General features: G+C 41.4%; 1 protein-coding gene across 1 annotated transcript; it reads left to right on the forward strand.

The window, feature by feature from the left end:
* The first annotated feature begins 19 nt into the window (after nucleotides 1–19).
* Nucleotides 20–23,104, forward strand: RIGI (RNA sensor RIG-I). Its single transcript, XM_026100513.2, has 18 exons — nucleotides 20–352; nucleotides 454–585; nucleotides 2,630–2,808; nucleotides 3,400–3,550; nucleotides 5,234–5,359; nucleotides 6,247–6,360; nucleotides 7,722–7,875; nucleotides 8,774–9,032; nucleotides 9,755–9,917; nucleotides 10,785–10,886; nucleotides 12,647–12,804; nucleotides 13,137–13,272; nucleotides 13,764–13,912; nucleotides 15,252–15,345; nucleotides 16,082–16,252; nucleotides 17,719–17,870; nucleotides 19,424–19,570; nucleotides 21,378–23,104. Exons 1-18 carry the CDS (start codon nucleotides 247–249, stop codon nucleotides 21,675–21,677), a joined length of 2,793 nt encoding a protein of 930 aa, XP_025956298.1. The 5' UTR covers nucleotides 20–246; the 3' UTR covers nucleotides 21,678–23,104.
* Nucleotides 23,105–24,093: the final 989 nt, after the last annotated feature.

Consider the following 24,093-nt stretch of genomic DNA (forward strand, 5'->3'; position numbering starts at 1 on the left):
CCTGGCTGCTCCTGGCAGGGGCACCTCTCCCTCTCCCTCTCCCTCTCCCTCTCCCGCTCCCGCTCCCTCTCCCTCTCCCCCTCTCCGCGGAGCAGGGGCGGTTTCGCTTTCCTTTTCTCCCGCCGGCCCCAAGTTTCGTTTCCCCCGCGCTCGCCCGGCCCAGCCCGGCCCGGGGCGGGGGGCTGCGGCGTCCCGGCCCCGTGAGGAGACGAGCGGAGCGCTGCGGGCCTGCTGCTCTGCGCGGCCATGACGGCGGAGGAGAAGCGGGGCCTGCAGTGCTACCGGCGGCTCATCGAGAGCACCCTGAACCCCGTGTACATCCTGGGCAACATGACGGACTGGCTGGCGGATGGTAGGAGCGGGCTGAGGGGCGCCGGAGGCGTCGAGCGGGCGCCGGGGCCGCTTGCGAGGTGGGGATGATGTGGTCCTAATTCGGGCCCTGTTTCGTGGCAGTGGTCAGAGAGAGGATTCAGAAGGAGGAGGAGAAGGGGGTGACGGCGGCCGCCGCGCTGTTCCTCGACGTCATCCTGCAGCTCGAGGCCCGGGGCTGGTTCAGGGGCTTCCTCAACGCGCTGGTGGCGGCAGGTGGGTTCCCGCCGTCGCGGCCCCGTGCGTCGCCCCCTTTCCCTGCCCGCTCCTCTGCCGCGGCTGGTGGCCAGCGAGAGGGGCCCGGCCAGCCCCCCACAAAGCAAAGCCCGGGGGTCTGGCATAGGGGTGGCCGCAGCTGCCGCGGGGCCCGTCTTCGCCCTGGCCTGGGGTTGCTCAGAGGTTCGAGCGGAGATTTCAGGCTGACCCCAGGTTGCCGGGTGAGTTGTTCATTACTGCTGCCCGTCCTGGCGCTTGGGCTCTGCGCTTCGGACTCTCATTCCCCTGCTTCTCTCCGAAAAGAAACTGAGAACGAAACAAACACCAACCCTGAAACACCGTCGCCTCCTGTTTTCATTTGGGCAGACTATTGCATGGCCGACCTGGGAGGTAGAGTGATGCTCCTTGACTGTAAGGTATTTGTTGTCCTACATCCATGACAGATGAAAAACACTAGGAAAAAGCAGGAGATTGCCAGAAAAACTCACAGAAGACAAAGGGAAACTGCCATATGAGAAGTAAGGGAACAATCTGGATGATGGAGGGAGTGAATGAAATGCTGAAGGGTGCACAATAAAGCCTCAGCTGTGTAAGAAATGTTTGTCTTGGAGCACAGGAGCAGCAGAGTGTGTCTCGGGGCATGTAGAGAAGAAATGAGACAGCCATATTTCTCACCAAGTCTAATTAAAAGCATCCTCCGGAAGTGAAAGCTAAATGTTTAAAAAGGAGGGGAAAAGGCATTTCAGGGTATGCAGTTGTGTTAACTTGTAGCATGTGATAACTTCATTCAAGGACAGGGTTTTAAAATGGAAAATATTTTTTAAAGACTTATTCAGAGGTCTTAAAGTCTTATGCTTCAAGGTGTAAATAGCGCTTAGTTGCTTAGAAATGAGACGATAGTCCCTCAATAGCTATTAGTGCTTGATGAGTGAGGTACCAGTGCAATTTCCTTTGCAATAGGTTGCGGAGGTATAAAACAGTGTGGATGTGCCAGCTTTCTTCTCTAGGTGCAGGGTGTACCGCAGGTTCTCATAGATGAGTTGTTAGATATTTCATCCCCAACAAGGTGATGCTATAAGCTACTATTGCTTTTGTTTACTCACTCTTCACTACGGTTAGTTACAGTGTCTCAGTGAGAAATTATTACAAGCTTTCTTAGCAATTGGATGTCTTCCACTCTCCCCTTAAAACCCAGTCTAGGTTCAGAGCAACTTCTTATCACCCTGCCCTACTACTAATTTCCGAATTGCAAAAATGTCCTTTTTAAATGCATTAGTAGTCCTCAGTTTGATATATCTTTAGCAGAAAACACTAAAAAAAGTAAGCCTTCTGACTCCAAGCACCATCCCAGCTCTTAACTGTTTTTGCAATTGTTGCCAGTGCTCATGGGCCTTAGACTAGAATTTAGCATTAGGTATGTATTCAACAGATGTAGACATAGGTGATAATTAGATTAAAGACTTTGTGGTGACACATCTTCACACTGCCTCCTGCTCCTCCGAAAGAAAAGAAAAAGTTAAGCAAACTCCTCCTGTTCTCCCAGTTTCTCTAGTTCCCTGCATTGCTTTTGTGCACTTCTCAAGCCTTGTCTTTTATGCAAAGCAAATTACACAACTCCTGTAATTATGTTTCCTTGGTGTTTTTTGTTCTGTGTTTTATTTTCTGCTTGCTGAATGCCTTGGCTGCAGTTGTCTCAGTCTGGGACTGACCCAAATGCAATATGATGAGGGGTGTTGGAGGGAGGTGGAGGTGAGTATGGGAATTTGAGGTGATAAATGAAAGAGAAGGGGCCAAAAGCTGTTTGTGTTTCTTGGTAGTGTCTTACAAATTCTACAAAAGAGTATGCAATCAAAGAGGTGTGTGTGAAAGGAAGGGGGCTGTTATGCTTGCTTAACTCAGTGAGCCATGGCATTTTGTAGCTTTTTTTGTCCTCTTTGCAAGTGTAACTCTCTTTCAGTATAGAGTTTTTCATGTTTTATATATATGAATGATTTGTTTTTGTGGTTTTTTTTTTTTTTTTTTTTTTTTTTTTTTTTTTTTGAAGGTTACACTGGGCTGGCAGAAGCAATTGAAAACTGGGACTTCAGAAAACTGGAAAAACTGGAGTTACACAGACAGCTGCTGAAGCGGATAGAAGCCACAATGATAGAAATTGATCCAGTAGTGCTGATCCCCTACATAAACACATGCCTGATAGACAGGGAGTGTGAGGAGATTCTGCAGGTGAGATTAATGCTAGAATCCCTGTGTTTGCCCAGTTTTCCGTGGAGAAGCGCTGGCTGCCTCACTTGCATGAAGAAGCGATTCCTGTTGCCAGCAGGCTCTTGAGGTGTGTGGAGGATGGCCAGCCATAATTCTGGCCTGCCATAAATTTGGTTCATATAGTTTATAATTTCTGTTCTGAAAGGCTTTTTGATGAGTGCATCCTCAGAGATGGCATCTTCTTATGGTAGATGCAGCTAGTTACAAGGACTTTGAAAGACGGAAATTCACAGGACAGCTCTGCCTGGCTCCAGACCTGGTGAATATTTAAGCAAATGGCCTGTTATTGGCTGAATATTTAAGCAAATGGCCTGTTAATGCTGGCCAGCTAAGCTTGGTGTGCACCTAAGTTGGCAGAATTGGAGGGGCAGTTGGTAAAGGACTGACCTTGATTGGAAATCGTTTTTTCTTTGAGAATGAAGTGCAATTTTCTACTGAACATCACCCAAAATAAATGAAACAAAGTATCAGTCAAAGAACTGAACAGCAACTGCACTGAACTGTTTTGGATCACTTAGAAGCTACAGCAACTTTTGTCTGTGTTTTATACAGATTAGCGAACACAGGAGCAAACCAGCAGGCATAACTAAACTCATTGAATGTCTCTGTCGATCAGATAAGGAAAACTGGCCCAAAAGCCTGCAGCTAGCACTAGATAATACAGGATATTACCGTGCAAGTGAACTATGGGATATGACAGAAGGTAAACTGCAAATTGTTTTCATTATAATCTTTTTATGTTCTTGTGCCAGACAGGAATCTTTTTACATGAAAGTATGACTAATTTAAAGGAATACCATCAGACTGCATTGCTCATTATTGTTAAAAATAATCATCTCTTTTTTTAAATTAAATGTCTTTTATATAAATTGAAATATGTCCACTTCCCCTAAGACCCTCAGATACTATTTTTTCAAGTTTTCTCTTTTTCCTCCCATACTACCGTAGATCAGCTGTTGTCATCTTCTTGGTTGCTTATTGGAGTTGCAAAAGATGCAACATTTTCTGATAAAATATGATTTCTAGTTTGATTCTGCTCCAGAAAGTGACACATTTCTATGACCAAAGAGCAAGTCATAGACTTTTTTTCTTTCAGAAACTAATGATCAACATTTACGAAGTGATTGTGTTCATATTTTCTAAAAATATAGAATTTCCCCCCAATAAAATTTTGCATCTGTCATTTAATTTACCTTTTCCCACTTGAAAAATAACTTCAAGTACTCCATAGCATGGGAGAATTTATAAATGGGATATAGTATTTCACTACTATGTGATTAAGACAAATGATTTTGCATGGATAATCTAGATTCTATTTCTTTCTGTCTACATTTGCTTTCTCCCAAACCATAATTGTTTGACCTGTTTTTAATAAGCAGTTAATTTGGCTACGTGACTTCTTATATAATAGAATATTTCTTATTTTGAGAGGTTTTTCCTTGTCAAATAAAAACTCAAATTTGTGTTAAAGTTGTTTTCAGAGGTCAAATTTATGTCACGTCTGATTTGGGGATTTAATTATATTTAATATACAAAATATATATAATATGTGCTATATATTATATAGCATATATATATACTATATGTAATATAATTACATATACATTATAATATAGCTGGTGGCTATATTGTACAAGTTAAGGATGTCGGTGTGTTTTGGGCATCTTCTAGTAACATCCAGCTTAATAAAGCCAAAATCAGCCCACTGGAGACTGAGTTAACATTGCCCATATTGGAAGCATTTTAATGCCAGCAGTCAAAGAGAGTTGCTGGTAGAGGCTAGTCACAAATAACCTGCTTTCTGTAGCTGGATTAGGGCATAACTTTGCTCTTTCTCCCTCTCTGAAAACAGTATTTTGTGTTGATGTGTTCTGTTTGTAATGAGATTCCTGGTGCAAAGTCCAGTGACAGTTGTCTGAAAAGGTGATTATTATGAAGCCAGAGAATACTTTAGCAAGCATCTTTGGATCCTCTCATAATTAACATGTAGGACAAACCATGGGGATAGTCTTACAATCTCTAGGTTATCTTAAGAGCTGGAGGGAAAGGGAGAACAAGGTCTTGAATTGACAAGGCTTCTTTGGACTCCTATATGTTTTTCTTGCTCATGGTTAAAGCCCATTGTAAATCTGTAATCTTGTCACTGAACGCAGAGAGTATCAGTTACTCCTTAATCTACTCTCTCCCTTGCTTTTTAAGGGATAGATAACTGTGGGTTGAGGACGTGGAGCTTCTAAGAGTCTGAATGCTGTATGTCTTAGATGACAGGGAGCCTGGATGCAGCATCATTTTACGTTCACTTTCCACACTTCACCTTCTCATCCCATAAAGTATAGTATTTTAAAGTCAAGAAGACAGATAACATGCCTTTTTTGTCATTGTACAGATAATGGCAAAGATACTGATAGTGAAATGATGGAGACTTCTGAGGACAGCTTTGAAACTAGTATAACGTATTCTGAAGAAGGAGAATGTGATAATAATCTCAGTGAAAATCTCTGTTCAGCTGCAGGTAAGACTTAGCAACTTAAAAGAGTTTATGGTTGGAATTTTCCATTTCTTTAGACTCCCAAAGGATGCATATCTGGTGTGCCACACAGGAAGGTACTGAGGAAATAGTAGGAATCCCTGACTTGATTTAGCTATCTCCTATTTTAATGTTTTATGGACTTCATATGTCAGGCCCTGCATATCTTACAGCTTGCCCCTCATTTACCATACTTCTGCTGAATAATTGTTCTGCCAGCACATTATCAACACAGCATCCAAACACCAGACTGGTGCTGATGTGTGTCTCTTCTCTGAGGCAGCAGTTCACATGTGACCTGGTATTAGCCAGTTCAGGCAGCTGAATGTGGCTGTAAAGGATCTGTGCCGTGGCTGCCAAATAAACCCGGCGCTGGCCTGTATGGCAGACTTTACTCAGCTTTTCTAAAGACAGTCCTCTCAATATTGGGCTCTAGTTATTGTCCTGTAAGCACGAGCCCTGTGACAAGACCATCATTTGAGAGAGTATTGACTTCAAGCCGCTGTAGAGCAGAAGACTGAAAGAAAAATACAAGTTGAACTTTGTACCTGTGCATATTTGGAAGGAAAAATGGCCATGTGTTTTCTGAGTCAAGAAAGACCAGTTGAGGTGAGAATTATCAATCAGTCAAGATTTTTAAAGGACTTCATTCTGGGTAGTACAAAAAGTAATAACAAAAATATGTCATAAAAACTGTAAAATTCTTGTTTGCTGCATATGACATGTTAAAAGCCTTTTCTGTCAGAGAATGCTCTGCAAGGATATTACCCTTTTCATTTTAGACAGTATGTGGGAAAATACATTTTACGCATTTCTGTTTCGATATTCTTCACAAAAGCATGGTTTAAGCATAACTCGTCAATCTTTTCTAGAAGTGATTGAGCAGTCTCCACCTATTTATGAACCAAAGAAGCCTCGAAGTTATCAAATTGAGCTTGCACAGCCTGCTATCAATGGGAAAAATACAATAATATGTGCCCCCACTGGTAAGAACATGCATGTTTTCACGTTTGATTTCTTAGAAAAATTCTCGTAGTGGAGAGGGTAGAAAGGATGAGGGAGGGTAAAGGTTGGATCACACTCTTCCAACTGTTCATTTAAAAGCAAACTTACTTGCAGGATTAGTTCCAGATCTGACCTGAAACCATTGGCTGAGGGCAGCATGGAGACTGAATGAGACAGATGTGTCTCTGCATTGTAATCTTTGAGTTCAGATTTCCACATCCTGCCCCTGCTTCTCAACTCCCATGTGTGGATTTTTATATTAAAATCACTCACTGGTATTTGCTGGAAAAAGCTTGAAAACAAAGACGCTTAAGAAATTTGGCTTGCAAGTTAAGGGGAAAAATAGGCCGAGTTTCTCCCAGGCTCCTCTGTTTTCTGTACTGCAATGTCTGCAGGGTCAAAACACCATGGGAACTTTTGCAGTATCTCAAGACTGAGTTAAGAAGATCAGCAGCAGAAGACAGAGCAATAAGCTGTCACTTTCCACCTGTGTTTTCCATGTGGCTAGCCTGATTCTCCCCTGGGGCCTTGAGAAGCAGACAGGGTAGCAGAGACAAGGGGTGCTGGGTTAACAGAAGAGCTCTTGGTGGTCTGAACATTTAACCCCAATGTTAAAGGAAAAGAGAGAAATGGAGAGAAGAACAAGGCTGCGTGGGGAGGGTTTGGAGCCGGAGATGGCTGGTACCTGTTCCATTCTCTGATCAGATGTGGCAACACATAGCAAAGGCAGAAACAGACTCAGTCATTTCCAAAAGCTTGGATAAAGCTGCAGATGGATCCCCCACCCCCATCCCTGGTGAATTTCACATAGTCTTTACAGACTGAGACTGCAAGATATGATTGCCCACCTGAGTAAAAAGCCTTCAAAGGACAGGATGGCACCTCTCCCTGTTTCTCTTCACAGCATTGAAAAAAGTGGAAGTGATCTAAAATAAATGATTTTTTTTAAAAACCATTTTTTGTTGATTTCAGATAACAAAAACTGACATAATACGCCTGTTCTTTTACGAAGCAGATACCGCCTCATATGCTCTCCATACTCTGCTAATTTCTGTCTGATCACTTTCAGGTTATGTGGAAATGGTATATTTTGAGCCCAGTTTTGTGCTTCATGGCACAGAGCTGTGAAACATGTCTGGAAACTGACCCTGACTTCCAGGTCATGGCCCTGCAGCAAGCAGGTGTTCACATCTGTCCCAGAAAGCCTGGAAGTGCTACGGCCCCATTGCCAGCTTCCAGCTGTGGCAGGGCACCCCAGATGACGAACACTGGAGGAGAGGCTCCTGCTTACAAACATGTCCTTTGATACTAGTCCTTTATCTTTCGTGTTCTTTGTCTAAAGGCTCTGGGAAAACCTTTGTGGCGCTTCTGATTTGTGAACACCATCTCCAAAACATGCCTGTGGGACGAAAGGGAAAGGTTGTCTTTCTAGCAACTAAAGTCCCAGTGTATGAGCAACAAAAAACTGTTTTCAAGCACCATTTTGAAAGAAGTAGGTAGGTGTAATTATACCTGGTGGCTTCCTCTGCAGAAAATAAACTGTCTTTCAGGTCAGCTGTGGCTATGGCAAAATGTAATGGGTTTCCTGGTGACAAGAATATTTAACCTGAACATAAGATATTTAATGGCAAAAATGGCAGAGTACTGTGGTAGACTGTGAGAAAAGAGTGTGGGGTCTCTGCTTTTGGAGAGTTTAAGCACTGGTTGTACAGCATGTGTGGGAATGGCCAAAGCATACCTGTGATTACCTTGGAAAAACAGTTGAAATGTTCTCTCTCGAGACTCTGCTCAGTCCTGCTTCCACAGATGAGCTAGTTTAAAAGGGTAAAAATGGGATTCCTCTAACATTCTCTCAGATGGCAGGCTTAATTTCTGTTCCAAAGGTAAGGAGGATCCAAACTTGGTTGATTTTTTTTTTTTTTTTTACCCCAACCTCTAATCAGAAAATGACAGTCCAACTTTCAGATGGAACTGAAAGTTACTAGGGCAGTATCAATAACCTGTAATTTCTAATTTTGAAAGGGTTGATTGGTGAATATTCACATATGAAGGATAGGAAACAGTCCAGCGCTGCCAGATGTATACGGAAAAGGGATGAAGAGCAGGATCTCTGAATACAGCTCGCTTGTGAACTCGCAGATAAAGCTTAAATGGACAAAATCATAATCTCTCAAATAAAACACACTTTAGCCAATAGGAGTTGAAAATCCACTTGCTTATGCTCAGAAGTTTTTCTTCTCAACTTCTGTGGGTCAAATTCCAAGTGCCAACAACCTGACATTTTGAAGTGTAGTCACTACCTTCTAGGCTTGCTAAAAAGTCCATCCTTCTTGCATTTTTTTTGCTCTGCAAGACATTCTTTTTCATGCCCTGACTTTTGTCTGTTCTTTGTAGATACTCCGTTGAAGGAATTAGTGGTGAAACCGTTGCACGTGTCTCTGTAGCAAAGGTTATACAGGACAGTGACATCATCATACTGACCCCCCAGATCCTCGTGAATAGCTTTCAGGACGGGACCCTTAGCTCTCTCTCTGTTTTCACTCTGATGATATTTGATGAGTGCCACAACACCACGGGCAACCACCCTTACAACGTGTTAATGACTAAATATCTGGAACAAAAATTTGACTCCTCTGCACATCAGCTGCCTCAGGTAAGGCCCAGCCTGAAAATGGTAGAAGCATTTGAGAAAAGTATTCTACAGCGCAGTAAGGGAAGCCTGAAGTCTTGCCTTTCATGCTAAATCAGTTCAAACCACCATTTAATGATGGCTGCAGTGATCTGCATGATGATGCCTGGGACTCTTTCCCCTTTTCTCAGAGACATCCATATGTACTCCCAAGTCACACCTTCCCTCTACTGCCAAGGAGGACTGATCAGGCATGACAGGGGTCAGGATACTTAACAACAAACAGGACTGCTGTGCTGGGAAGAAGGCTCATGCCCCAGAACATAATCTGCCTGTCACCTCTCTGTTGCTGTCTCTGCAGCAATAAAACAGGTCACCTTGTCTGCCAGCGGGAGATTTCAGTCCCAGGGGAGACATCTCCTCAGAAGGGATGTGGAGTGCAGCTCTGGGGCTGGATTTGCTGTTTCTGTGTAGGATGAGCACTGGCAAATACAGCTGCTTATGGATTAAAGGGAGTGGATAATTGGCATTCAGTTTAAGTACACTGAGCTTGGGTAGCAGGGAGAGGACATGAGCAGGGACAAAGTTTGTCCCTCCAAGGTGCAGTCCTTGCACTCGGGTCTACTTCAGCCGCTTATTTTGTTTCTCTGTTTTTGAAGATGGCAACAACTTGGCAATTGGTAACATGGCCTTTTGTCTTTGTTTGTAACATGGGAGCAACCAATACTGTTCGTGTATGTGCTCAGATTATAGGTTTAACTGCCTCCATTGGAGTCGGTAGCGCCAAAAACACCGAAGAGGTGATAGAGCATATCTGTACGCTGTGCTCCTACCTGGACATACAGACCATATCCACTGTCAGAGAGAACGTAGAGGATCTGCAGAGCATCGTATACAAGCCTGAAATAGGTAAGCACGTTTCCTTTTTATTTTCTTGTAAGACCATTATTAGGGCTCCTATCCAGTCCCCTCTGGCCAGGTGAAGTTGAAAGCTTAAAACTAAGCTGCAGCTTTGCTTCCTGTCAGCTTGAAAGGAGTTTAAGCATGTGCTTAACTGTTGCCCAACAGTAGGGCAGTGTCTGCTTGGGCACAGACTGCATTATAGAGCTAAAGGATTTACTTTTTGTGTCCAAGCAAAAAGCTTAGCAAATTAGCCTGTACCACCTAAGCCAGGGTAGATGTCCCTGAACGTGCACCTTGCCTGCAGAAAAAGCAGAGCAGTGAGACTTAGCTTCATCAGCTGTAAAGGGAATGTTGCTATGTCTCATTTCCTGCAATCAAGGCTCCCACCAGACAATGGCTGGGTAAACACTGCCATGTGACAGCTTTATTAAGAGTAGCATAATGGGAGTTTACAGGGATAGAGCTAGACCAGACACAGTTGGATCTTTTTCCCTGCAAATAATGTTTATCATTTAAATTTCTCATGACTTCACAGATGTGGTCATGATGTCATTCCAGAAGGGAATGTTAAATATGAAATCAGGAAGAACAAGCATTTCTTCAATGAGCACCAGAATTTCTGTTTCCTTTTGTTTTTTTTCCCTCAGCAAGACAGAAAAATCCAGTGCGGTTTTGCAAGTGAAGAATGGGGGCTATTTCCTTCTGTGCAAATACAATGCTCATTAATGATAAACATTGTTATGATTGCAAATAGCACCATATGTAGCCTTCTTTTAGCCAACAATTTGTTCTGTGCTGCCCAGTGAAATGTTTCACTTACACGGGTTTTGTTGTGAACTGCTGTGACCACGGAGTTTCATTTCTCGTCTCTAGATGTCAGACAGGTTAAAATGCGACTTCAAAATCGTTTTGTGGACATTATCTCAAATTTGATGGCTGAGACAGAGGCACTGATGAGAACGATTTACTCAGTGGGTAAGGTACTACAGTATGCCTGTAACTGGAGATTCAGTCTTTGGTTATGTCAGTAACGAATCCTCGTGGCTGCCGGAACAGTCGTTCTTTTTCCTCTTCCTTTCTCATCCTTCCTTTTTACTTGCCCTTAAGCATTATTTCCTAAATAAGAGATCACAAGTGGAAGAGTCAGCTATTTGCCTGATATGTGTGATTAGTTTGATAATCAGAAATATTTCTGCTTGGACTTCAAATTGTGTTGCCTGCAGGTAAAATGGCAGTGCCAAAAACAATTTGAATGTTGAATAAAACTGAAACAGAACCACCTATGGGCTTTCTTTCAAAATACAAAGAATTGGATTTCACTGATGTGAATATGTTTGGCTTTTTTTTATTCAAGCATTTCTCCAAATGCTTCTTTTCTAGATCAGTCTCTGCTAAGGAACACAAGGAGGGTCTTGGTTATGGTGTTACTCTGAACATTGTAATTTCTTCCTTTCAGCAAAATTTTACTTATCCTCCTGCTGCTCTGGTAGTTCTTCTCATGTTATCTCTGGCATCTTTGAGTTGCACTCAGATTTGTAGGGGTGCCATACCCACCTTTTCCTGTCAGCATTTTTGTCCTCTTGGTATGTCTGGGCCCATGTTCCCCAGTTTCCATTATTCACCTGGCCTCCATTATTTCCTGTTGTAAGATATTTAAGATAATTTTACATATGAGGATCTGTGGAACACAAGCAGCATTAGAGAGAGGATATGGCTTCCTAAGAAAGGAAACGTGTAGGACTTCAGCTTCATGAGCTGCAATGATGTAAAGGTTTGCAGTGAGGGAGGTGTGCAACTGTGAGAAGAGAGACAGTGGTCTGATAGAGAGAGATACTTAAAAAAAAAAAAAGACAAGGAGAACTTCCAAAAAAAAAAAAAAAAAAAAAAAAAAGGCAACAGCAACCCACACCAAGAACAAATATAGTGGGTTTTTCAAACTGCATGCTGAATTAAGCAAAGACTTCTGAGGCTTATTTCTGCATCACAGTTTCTCTTGCATAAAAGGTGAATGCAACCAGCTTTCCTTTTGTGGACTTTCAGAAGATTATTGATGTTTATGAAGCACTTAGAGCATGTTTGAGAGAAACATGTAAGGACTAGTTCTGCCTGGAGAACAGGCCCTTGGATAATGTGCCTTTAAGAACTATTGAGCATTCAGCAAACGAATATTGAATACTGCAGACTTCCTGTGGGGAAAGTGAGCTCTAGTTTTGTCAGTAAAGACCCTACAGATGTGTGTGTAGACATAGGTACTCAGTTAAATTGTACAGGGTTAATTCCAGCCTAGGGTGTAATTCTAGCTTCTGGGTGTAATTTCAAATACAGGGAGTAAAGAAGACAAATGGTCTTCTCAAATGGTGAGACAGGATGAGAGGCAATTGGCACAAATTGAAATACAGGAAAATGCCCTTAAACATAAAGAAGGACTTCTTTGGTGTGAGGGTGACTGAGCACTGGATCTGGTTGCCCAGAGATGTTGCAGCATCTCCATCCTTGGAGATGACTGAAACTGGACTGTACAAAGTCCTGAGCAACCTGCTGTAGTTGGCTCTGCTTTGAGCAGGGGTGTTGGACTAGAGACTTCCAGAGGTGCCTGCCAGCCTCAGTAATTCAGTGTTCTTTTGCATAGGCTTTTTAGAATTAACATTCATGGAAAATACACTATCTTTTGGCTAGCTGTTCTGGTTATTTGTTAGTCAAAATGAACAAATGCTTGTTTCCTCTTTCTTTACTAGACACTGTCTCCCAGGTTGCTTGGAATAATTTTGGAACACAGAAATATGAACACTGGATAGTTAAAACTCAGAAGAAATGCAAACTGTTGCAACTAGCTGATAAGGAGGAGGAGAGCAGGATTTGTAGAGCCCTTTTCATTTGTACTGAACACCTGAGGGTAAGCATGTTTCTTCTTTCCTTCCATACAGAGGTGGGGCCACTCTGTTCCTTATGATACTGGTGTGCTCAGATAGGATGAGGCTTTGAAACTAATCATCTTATTTGACACAGGCTGAGGCATTCAGTGTTGTGTGTAGGAGCTGGGTCTTGAGATATTCAGGAAGAACAGTACAGCGCAGAGGAGACTTTGTAATGCTTGTGTTGCTCTGCAAATAGAAGAATGACACAAGTTTGTAATACTTAATTTAGCTAAATAAGATTTGCATTTATCCTCTGCGTTGTGAAAAATGAGGTTCAGACATGTTTGTGTGTCTTTCTCTCTCTGAGCAGAAATTCAATGATGCCCTCATCATCTGTGAAGATGCCCGCATCCAAGATGCTTTAGCCTACCTAACAGAATTTTTCACAAATGTTAAAAATGGACCATTCACAGAGCTAGAGCAGTGCCTGACAGCCAAATTTCAAGGTATTTCACACAGTTCCTCTGACAGCTGCAGGGGAGGAGAGGGCTTTGTGTAGAACAGTCCATTATAGTCTAGAATAGTGGTTGTTTTTCTTTTGTTTTGTTTTTTCCCGACAAGCTTTGCACAGTTGAGAAGACCTAGTGTCCCTGTGGGTGCAAAGGTAGCGTTTGGATAAGCAGTGGGGATCCCACTTTCTAGAACTACCAGTCTCTAGTGCAGGAGCTAAGGATGCAGTAGTAACTGTAGCTACCTGTTGTAGTAGGTGCTTACATGCCTGACCTGGATATAAGGCAGTGGTGTCCTCCAGGATGTGCCCCACATGGAGGGCCATGCTCTGCAATCACCAGTGCTGGCAACTTTAGATAAGGCATAGGTAAGAAAGTAAAAACAGATGTTAAGGAGAACATGAGTGGCATTTGTTAGGTAGGTTTGGGTGAGAATTCAGTTTTCTACAGTAGAGAACGTAAGTTGAGACACTGCTGTTATCTTCTAGATAAAGAAGAGGAGCTGATTGCCCTTTCAAAAGATGAATCAAACGAGAATCCTAAACTGGAAGAGCTTGCCAGCATCTTGGATGACACATACCGCTATAACCCAGAGACCCGCACTCTTCTCTTTGCTAAGACAAGAGCCTTAGTAGCTGTAAGACATTTCTTTTTAAAGCTTCTAAAATGGGAAATGCGAAAATGCAATGCCTTATCTGTTGGTCTTCCCTTTTGATATAGAAATAGGATAATATGCCTGTATTTGATCTTCCTAAGCAAATGTTTATCTTCCTAAATCTTCCTAAGCACTGGTGCCCTGAGACAGGGCAAGGGTGTTTGGGTTTTCTGTGCCCTCCCCTTTCCCCCTCCCCCCCAAAAATGACAGGACACGGGTGTTATCCTTTGTCAGTTCTGCTTACTACATGTGTTAATTGATCATTAAGCTGTCAGCCTTTTACTTTAGGTCTGAAGCCAGTTTTAACAAGCCATGTTACAAGTTTTTTGGTTTGTAATGGGACAGAAGTATAAACCAGCAGCTCTGCTCTTTTACTGACTGTACAGATTGGAAGGTGTTTGTAGGTTTTCCAAGGATTCCTATGGGCCCAAAAGTGGTCTGTGCTCTAGTGTCCGTTCTTGGTCAAGAAAAACAAAGGAGTTTGTGGAGCCGATGTTCTTCAGACCCTTCTGATGGACTGGTCTAGTCCATACTTGCCTGGGATCAAAGATCTAGGCTGGATGATCTTGTTTTCTCCCTTCCAATAATCTGTTCCCAAAGAAGTTTATGCTTGAAATAACCGTGATCCTGCCAATCATTAGCTTTAGCAACTCTTAACCATTTACTGCAAGGGACCACAGTCTTTGGCTACTGTAAACATAGTTATGAGGTGAGAGTCCCAACCACCATTTTATCCTTGCATGTAGACATGCTGGATGAATTGCAAAGCGAGGAAAAAGAAATAAAATTAAAGGCATGCTAAAGTCCAAATCAATGACACCAGGCATCTGCTGGCAACTTACAATAATAGATGCAAAAATTTATTGTAGCTTGGCTGAAATTTGTTTTTATGTAAGGACAACCCAAAGATGCTACTTTCACCCTGCAGTGAGAAATTACAGTTTGTTAATATAACTCATTTCCTCTGGATCCCAGAGGTCTAATATTCAGTGATCTGTTTTATAGAAGACCATTTTTAAAAAAGGCATACTTCTTAGCAGTGAAAGACTGCTCACTTTTTAGCCAGTCTTTAAGTTGCAGCGGTGGGGGAAGGAAAAATCAGTTGTGGCGTGTTCAGAGCTTGCATTAGTGGTTGTGAGCCTTGCTTTCTCACCTAGTAATGGACATTCCCTCTTGAAGTGCAAATTCCACCTTCTTTTCTGCTTTTGGTTCTCAAACATACTCATTGCATAGGCAAGGATAGGGAGGTCCCACCTTACCATCCCTATTTCATCTGGACAGGGATCTAACTGCATGGACATGTCCCTGATTTGCTTTCCAGGCTTTGAAGAAGTGGGTAGAAGAAAATCCTCTACTTAATAGCTACATAAAGCCAGATGTTTTGATGGGGCGTGGAAGAAACAATCAGAAAACAGGTATGGGGGAGGAATACTACTTGTGGTGCCCAGAGAGCTGAAATTCCGTTACTGTTCCTGTGTTTATTTTCTGTGCTCTTAAACAAATAGAGAAGGGTAACACAAGTCTGTGCTGTAATTTCTTCAGTATCTAGAAGATCTTTAACAAAACCTATGTAAATGTTTGCTTTTTCCTTCCAAAGTCTTTGGATAAAGCAGCAGGTACATTGTCAGTGACCCTTTTCTGCAGGATTCTTTTGCTTGGTCAAAAGAAACTTAGAAACTGCTCCCTGTCATGGCTTCTTGAGACTAGTGGTGCTTTCCCTGTTCAACACATAGATCCCTGGCTTATTTTGTGTTTGGTGGTACAAACACACTTTAAGATGAAATGGAAACTGCACCAGAAATTAAGTATGTCTGGCTGGAGTTAATAGTTCACTTGGGCTAACATAAGTAAGCAGCATGGTTCTCATTAATAGAGATCAGTTATGAAAAAGATGTCTTCAAAATCATGAAGAGGCCAGATGTTGTATATGAAATATTTTTTCCCAGGATGATATTCTTGTGGCACATCAACTGGAATTCCTGTTCAGTGGGTATAGCATATGCAGCCAGCCAAGTATCCCAACCTAAAGCACTTTTCTAGGTCAGGAGGACTGGTACTCATTTGTAATCACTTAAATAAGAGCAAATGGAGGTGTCCATTGCTCAAAGAGCTCTTCAGTGTTTTTCTTGATACAGTTTCTTGGTACTGTAGGTATGACCCTCCCAAGCCAGAAGGGTGTATTGGATGCTTTCAAAACCAATAAGGACAGCAAGCTGCTAATTGCTACATCTGTTGCTGATGAGGGCATTGATATTGCCCAGTGCAACCTTGTTGTGCTCTATGAATACTACGGCAATGTCATCAAAATGATCCAAGTCAGAGGTATGGAAATTTAAAGCTATTACTTTATAAACCTTTGTCCTAGAAATTGACTTAGGGTGCTACTGAATGGCTTCTGCATTTCAGAAATAATATAGTAATATGGGCATGTCGTATTCTTGTTCCTTTATGTCACTGAGTGAAGTCAGAGGAATGATAGGAATGGACAGGACAAAGTTGGTCACAGAATGGAGTCCATGATGTTCTGTGGCTTTTCTTTTCTCTAAAGTGGATAATTAAGAATACAAGCAGACACATAGCTAGAAGAGTTGTAGTCAGAAATACTGCAAGTTGTGCTGTTTGGGAGAATTTATGAAGGACTAGTATCATGCATTGCTTTGGTCTCTGAAAGCCTTCCGCTGCCCAGTGGCTTATTAACCAGTCCAGCTACCATTCATACATGCTGATAATTCACCAAGTACTAGACATTTGCATATACGGACTTCTAACATTCAAGATAAAAATGAATTTCTGTTTGTGTCTTGACTCAAAGGTGATTTTATAATCTAGCCACTAGAGGGGAATAAAGAGCCACATGTGACATACTGGTTTTGGATTAACTTTTCTATATATCATACTGCATAACTCTTTTAAATGTGCATCTGCAATATTTTATGGCATCATCTGAGTAATTGACTTGATAACTTGACAGGAAAGTTTGTACTCAGTTCTCTGACTTTCAGAATTTGTGTCCTGATATTGTAATTTTTGATTTTTGCCTTATAATGAAATAATTGGTCCAGAATTCATTGTCTAAGGGTGAGAGGGTAGTGCTTCTTCTTAATATGTCATTAAAGATGCAAAGAAAATAAATTGGGTTTTTCATCCACTTAAAATGGTGATTTGGGGGAGCAGGAGCTCAAAACTAAATGTGAACACTTGCTCTAACAGAAACACTTTCAAACTGGTATGAGATCCCTGTGGTTCTTAGTTTGCTGGTGTTCCAGAGGCGAAAAGCAGGCAAGCAGGAGACACAGGTAGAAGAAGTGGCATTTCCTCTAGTTGTCTCTTTTCTTGCCTGTGCTGTATTTTCCAGTTCCTCCTTTTTTTGTGATAGAATTCCTTTTTTTGTGATAGAATTCCTTTGATAGGCACCAAGTAGCAGAAAACTAGCCAATAGTTTTCTCCTCTAGCTTTTCTTTCTCCAAGAAGGCAGCAAGATGCTATGCAATACTTACTGTGTCAAGCATGCCTGAACTTAACTGAGGGATGTTATAGAAGCAGGCAGTAGAGCACAGGCTGGGGGATGTGAATGCGGACACCTGGAATGGGGCATCTTGCTCTAGTTTGTGATCAAGGAAATGTGAGATAGGGGTATGCTGTTTGGGAAGCAGCATTATCTGAATTTCAAGATGGATGTGGGAAATGAAAGCCACAAAGAAGGTTCTAAATGCTCTTTTTATGGCATAGCTGCCCCTTTGTCACATCTTGTTAGAGTAACTGAAGAAGATAAATGTATGGTTCTACAGGTCGTGGAAGGGCAAGAGACAGCAAGTGCATCCTTGTGACAAACAAAAGAGAAGTCGTTGAGTATGAGAAATACAACCGTTACAAGGAAGAAATGATGAATGAAGCTATTGGAAAGCTCCAGACATGGGATGAGGCAACATTTGCAAGAAAGGTTTGTAGTAATGTTTAATTTTCATGCTCAAATCTACAGACATAATCAATACTGGCTTTCCTCCACTGGGGCTTTGTCTAGACCGAGTGATAACCTGAGAAAAATATGTTCTCTGCATGGTTTCAGACTAAGCTAGATCAACAGTGAAGGAAGGGTTTGTGCTGCTAGCTTGTTGCCTGTCACCTGGGCCATAACTGCAAAAAACTTAGAAATTGAGGTGGAATTATATAAACTACTCATCTTAAAAATAAAATCAAAGCTATTTTGTGCACTGGAAGAAAAATATTGGCATATCTGCTTGGAACTGTGGGTAGGCAGATGGGATTACTTAAACAAAGCTGATTGTAACATGGCTGTCTATATTCATGTTCAAAACCACTTTAGCTTTTCTTCAGGCCAATGCAAGCGCTCTTCTAAGTTATTTGTTGTCATGCCAATTGGTTATTGATTTCAGAGCAGTGTTTTCTGGGAGATTTCAAGAGACCTATGCTGAATACTCTGGGACATTAACAGGATGACATTTGGGCTTGTTTACACTTTTGCTGGTGACCTCTTTTGCCTGCAATACTGTTCATCTTTGCTCCAAGCAATGTTTGGCAGATGGACAAACCTAGTAGAACATACCAGCATAAATGCAGTGCTTTACATTAACCCTGCAGGGAGGGCACTGTGCACTTAGATCAGAAAACATCTCGAGGTAAGAAGAAGCGTTAAGGACTCTTGCTGCTCTGGTGATGTGCAAGAGGTACCTTGGGCTAAGCCAGCTGTGATGGACCTCTGGCCAGGAAGAAGGGTCTTCCTAGAGAAGGTGGAAAGAAGTCACATTTTACTACACTGTAACTTGGGAGTAGTTTCTAGACAGAAAAAACGAAATGACTCAGGCAGCCAGTAGAAATGAAAAGGGATTGTACATAATTCTGCCATATCCCTGTGGACCAGCATATAAGCCCATGTTTCCAGGTGTACTTTCAGTGACACTGAGCTGCAACAAAGGCTGCCCAACTCCCTTTAGTCTTTAGGAAGTTTCTTCTCTACCTCAGAGGCCTGGTTTTGTTGCTCCTTGTTCTTCTTGGAAGATTCAGTCTCTGCATGAGCTGCAGGCTCCCAGGTCTATGCTTTGACTCTTTCCCCCTTCTCTGCCTGCCATTTCTGTGGTGTCTAGAGCCTTCTTTCTAAACTGTGAGCTCCCCAGAGCAGCAGCACTGCAGGGAGTCTCATACGACCTAGCCTTCACAGGCACTTTGTTAGAGTTATGACCAAAGAGGGGGGACCAAAGGGGGAGGGAACAAATGCTGTCCATCGGGTAGGCTTATTCTAGGATTGCATTCTGACCCTGACAAGTGTACTAAGTTCTTTCTTTGATAAGAGTTCCTAGAGTCAGGAGAATAAGAGACACATTGTTTTGTTTGTTTAAATAGAGCAGATTCCTAGATGATACATATTAGGACAGCTTAGTTAACCATCTCAACCTGTGTTCACACAGACACTGGCGCTTCTCTCAATTTCATAATGTATTTTGCTTTTTATAATCTTGATTTTTATTTATTTTAAAGATATATAACCTGCAAATGAAGGAAAAGGTATTACGAGATTCCAAGAAGAAAGATACAAGACCAAAGGTAATGGAAGGCAAAAAAAATCTCCTGTGTGGAAAATGCAAATCATATGCTTGCAATACAGACGACATCAGAGTTATAAAGGTATGCCTCTATATGGAAATTTGCATCCATGAAGTCCAGGGAAATCAGCATTACTGGACTAATGGTATTGTTCAGTGTGGAGAACAGGCTATTTAGTGCTGACTTGGATAAATCAGTAAACCACAGCACCATTGCTAACAACTTCTGTAGCATGTTATGATGGTAGCTGGTGTGTACCAGGTGTGCAAATAGGCAGTATTACACAATCAGGTCAGTTTTCCTGAACTCCCTACTGTTAAAAGTGAATATATGTTGTGGAAAACCATGTGATTGTCACTGCATGACCTATTAGCGCAACTGCTGAATATTTACTTTCCTTGTCAGCGTAAGTTTCTCATGTGGAAGTCTTCCTGCAGCTGATTTTTTCCCTCACTATTTTTGTTGTGTGCGTATTATCAGTACAAAGTACTATAGAGAGATCAGCTCATTGTTTAGTTCCTTCACTTCTGGGCCAGTGGTATGTTCTGAAGAGCAACAGAGACCATGGTTTTATAAGAGGACTCCAGCAATTCTTCGGTATTATTTTCTCCTCCATTCTTTAGGTCGTTTACATTGCTTCTATGCATTTCACAGGGATACTTTTATCAAGATCTTTCTGGGGGCCTTTGGCTCAATTAGAGCTATGATGGAGTGAGAACCCACTAGCTTCTGCTTCAGCATAAGGAGCTGGGGCTTTAGGAATGTCTGTGCAGGCCCAGGAAGCCAATCCTCTATGCATGAAAGGTGGTGATCATGAAAGAGAACCTTTTCTGGAGCACTTTTTAGTTCTGAGATTTGTTTTTTGAAGCTCATTCTCTTCTAACTGTGCTGTTCTAACAAACAATGGGTGATGTGATGAGGGTCTTCAGGCCACAGCTGAGGGTTAGAGTGCTTACCTTCAGGCACTTCCCTTTCTAATCATGCAAAAGCTTTTTCTACCAACTGTTTTTGGAATCTTGATTGAGTTCAGCCATTTTGCAGAGGGAAAATCCATGGATGAGGAGTTCGTGATAGCCCAGCCTCTGAAAACCTGATTACATTTCTTTGATTAATAACAGTGAATATCTGACATGCAACTCTGTTAGCAGTCTGTTTTGTGGTGCTGGGTTATTGTGTATCTCTGTGGTGCAAAAAGCCTGAGAGTTCAGAAAACTCTTTAAAATGAGCTTCAAATTGATGCTGTGCAAATAATCCCTCACAACCTTTTAAATAATCCCTGCAAACTCATATTACAGCCCACACACTTAATGTAAGCTACATTTCCAGGAAGAATCAGAGTTTTCAGAGACTGGCACAAGTTCTTCCAGCACAAGTTCTACAGATGCTTTCAAATTAAGCTATTCATTTTTTAACCTTTGATTATATATGCTCCAAAAGTAACAACAACTCTAACTCCTTCAACTTGTAAGAGTTACTTCCACCACTGCAAAGTGTGTGCATCACCCTTTATGGATACCTGGGGTCATAATAGTTAAAACTACTGGGAAACATGAGGCCCTCCGTTGTTCATTGTCCAAATGATTCTTTGTTAGTTTTATGCACAAAGGTTCAAGTACTGCAAGTGTGGTTTTTCAGAGAAGCTGAGCAAGTTTAAATGGGCAGAAACTAGTGACTGGTGATAGATAAAAACTTTGGTTTTGATGAGCCAAGGCCTGGCACTTGATGGAAACAAAAGACCAATGAGCAAAAGGGGCTGGAATCTGAGCCTGCCAAATGACAGCAAGCACCTTACTAGTGTAATGTTAACTTCCATGGGGGATTTGTGAGGTGAAGGGAAATGTCCAAAAAAAAGTGAGGAATTAAGTACTTCTGGCATGTGTCATTTCAGGAATCTCATCACACTGTTCTTACCGAAGCATTCAAGGAGCGTTACATAACAAAGCTTCATGAGAAACCAGTCCAGTTTGATGATTTTATGAAAAAAAGCAAGATGTATTGCAAGAATACTAATTGCCAGCATGACTGGGGAATCATAGTGAAGTACAAGACGTTTGATAACCTACCAGTGATCAAAATCAAAAGCTTTGTAGTGGAGGATGTTGCAACCGGGACTCAAATGGATTTTCAGAAATGGAGAAATGTTAATTATTCTTTCAAAATTTTTGATGTTGAAGAAATGTCCAGCTGAACTCAGCATTTTAGTGCATGTATCACCTTCCTGCACTAAGCTTAAAGAGTGGATGGTCTCCCATTTCCTAGCTTAAAAAATACTTCTTCTGTATCCGAACATGTTAGGTCCCCCCATCAGCATCTCATTAGATTAAACAGCAATTTTTTTTTTTGGCCATACTAGCCTTATCTCATGAAATGATGTCCTAGATATAATCCTTGCTGTTATGAAATATTCACTTGGAGCCTGGAATAAATGAAATCAAACTGTATGACTAAAACATCTTTTAGGCAACAGACCACAGCTCCAGGTATTTGTGTGTGCATTTTAACTGATTTAGCAATATCTAGTAGTTGTATTATATCTCTATGCAGATAACATGGTTTATGTAAATTAACACAAAGCACTACTTCAGCTACTTATAAAACTTATTTTAAAATACTTTCAATGCTCTAGAAAAATTAGAGGGACTGTCCAATTCCTTTTCCGTAAGGAAAAGATTGCATCTTTTAAGTCCATTTTTAACAGGGAATTCTGCTGCAGCAGTCTGGAAAAGCAGAAGAAGGGTTTTGTATATTCTACTTGGAGCAGGTTTCTTCTGGATTAAAATAGTAAGACTGTTTTCTTCTATCATTATGTGCTTATCAATTTGCTACTGCTAAAGCTGCAGAATGGATTACCTTTCTATGTGTTGCTTAACTTCACAAGCCCCAAGGGGGACAAAGCGCTGTCTTGTAAGATGGGTGAAAGCCTAGTTTAGATGGTGATTAGCAGTTACCCTTATGTTTTGTCTCAGAAGTTGATGGTATTTGAAATTTCTCAGGATGTTCGCATCAATTCTATAGTCCCCCGTCAGAGAAGATCTAGAATTGGAATTGAGCCTAAGCATTAGTTTGCTTACATCTTCTCCCCACCAGAGCCCAGGCTGACATTGCTACAGCTGTGATTACGAAACATGAAGCTTTGAAATATCTATCTTCATAGAACTCAGTCTTCAATGTTTCTGGGACCAAGATGAAGGGGAATTTTCTGTCTACTTAAAACATTTGATAGCACTGTCAGATATGTACGTAGACTTATGTATCTTAAAGAAAGGTAACTTTTTCTGTAAAAGCTCTCTATACTATACAGAAATCCCACATTTCAGTCCTACGGTGACTCATTCTGTGCTTGGCTCCTACTTAGTAAGTTCATTGTTCTCATAGTTGCTTCCAAAAAGAAAACACAAAATAATGGATAAAAATGATTTATGGTTGGATAATGCCTCTTCCTCGCCTCCAAAAAATGTCAGGAACAAAGATTTTGGAAAAAGCTGGTTTAGAAATTTCAAATACCAGATATATGGAGAGTCATAGTCTTTTCTGTATGTTAAGGCATGCATCAGTTTGCTGTGTGAAAGGGCCATCAACTTTTGGACTCTTGCAATAAAAAATAATCAGTGTTGACATCACAGCTCATATTAATGATTACTGGGAAGTTAGCACATTTGAGAAGTTTAACCTTTTTCCACTGTTTGAAAGCAAGGATTCCAGACTAAAACTCCTCTGCAGTTCAGCATAACTCAGTGTGTCATGGTAAGCCTCCAGGTTGATGAGATAACACATTAATGAGAAATTCAACTTGATACAGCAAGTCTATCCTCAATTCACAGTGAGGGCTGGAGGGAAACAATGCCAACACTTCACTCTGCCTTTGAGAGTATGTGAATATTTTTTTGTGACTGAACCCAAAGCTGTATATTTATTATCAAATAATGTTCAAGATTATCATCATACTACCAAGCCCTCTGTTGCTTGTTGTAATCAAGCATGCTAACCTGCAGCAGATACAGTGCAGTCTCTGCCCTCTTCTTAAGCCTCTTGACTTCTTTCAGAAATAGTCATTGCTTTTTCCCAGATACAGATAGAGCCAAGAACACTGAAGATACAAGAGGAAGATAATCTGGAAGGATATTTATCAACTATGTTAATTGTTTTGGCAGCTGCTCTTAACTGTAGTTAAAAGTTAGAATTATGTGTACAGTGTTGTTTATCTCCCAAGTAAGACGATATTTTTGTTATCACTGTTCATAAATAGATTCATTTGGTGTTGTGGATTAGGCAGTCACTGACTTCAGTGAATGCACTAGTCTAAGCACTGGTTGCTAGCTGCCATAGAAATTGCTGACAGGGATCTTCAAATTGTGGTAGATTTACTTTTCTCTGCCTTGTGTCATGAAGAAGAGAGTCAGCAGTACTCTGCCAGGGTACAGAAGACTGCCAGTATCTGAGAGTATTCATATTCATTCTGTATCATGTAGCTTATTCAAATGAACAAGTAAGTAAAAAATGAGAAGTCAAAACATGTAAGATCATGTAAGATGCATCCTAGGGGCAAACAGTTTGAAAGAGAAGCTTTGTTCTGTGTCTTAGTACTCAATATGAAAAAAACACCG

This window comes from Dromaius novaehollandiae, chromosome Z (genome assembly GCF_036370855.1).
Source record: "Dromaius novaehollandiae isolate bDroNov1 chromosome Z, bDroNov1.hap1, whole genome shotgun sequence".
NCBI lineage: Eukaryota > Metazoa > Chordata > Aves > Casuariiformes > Dromaiidae > Dromaius > Dromaius novaehollandiae.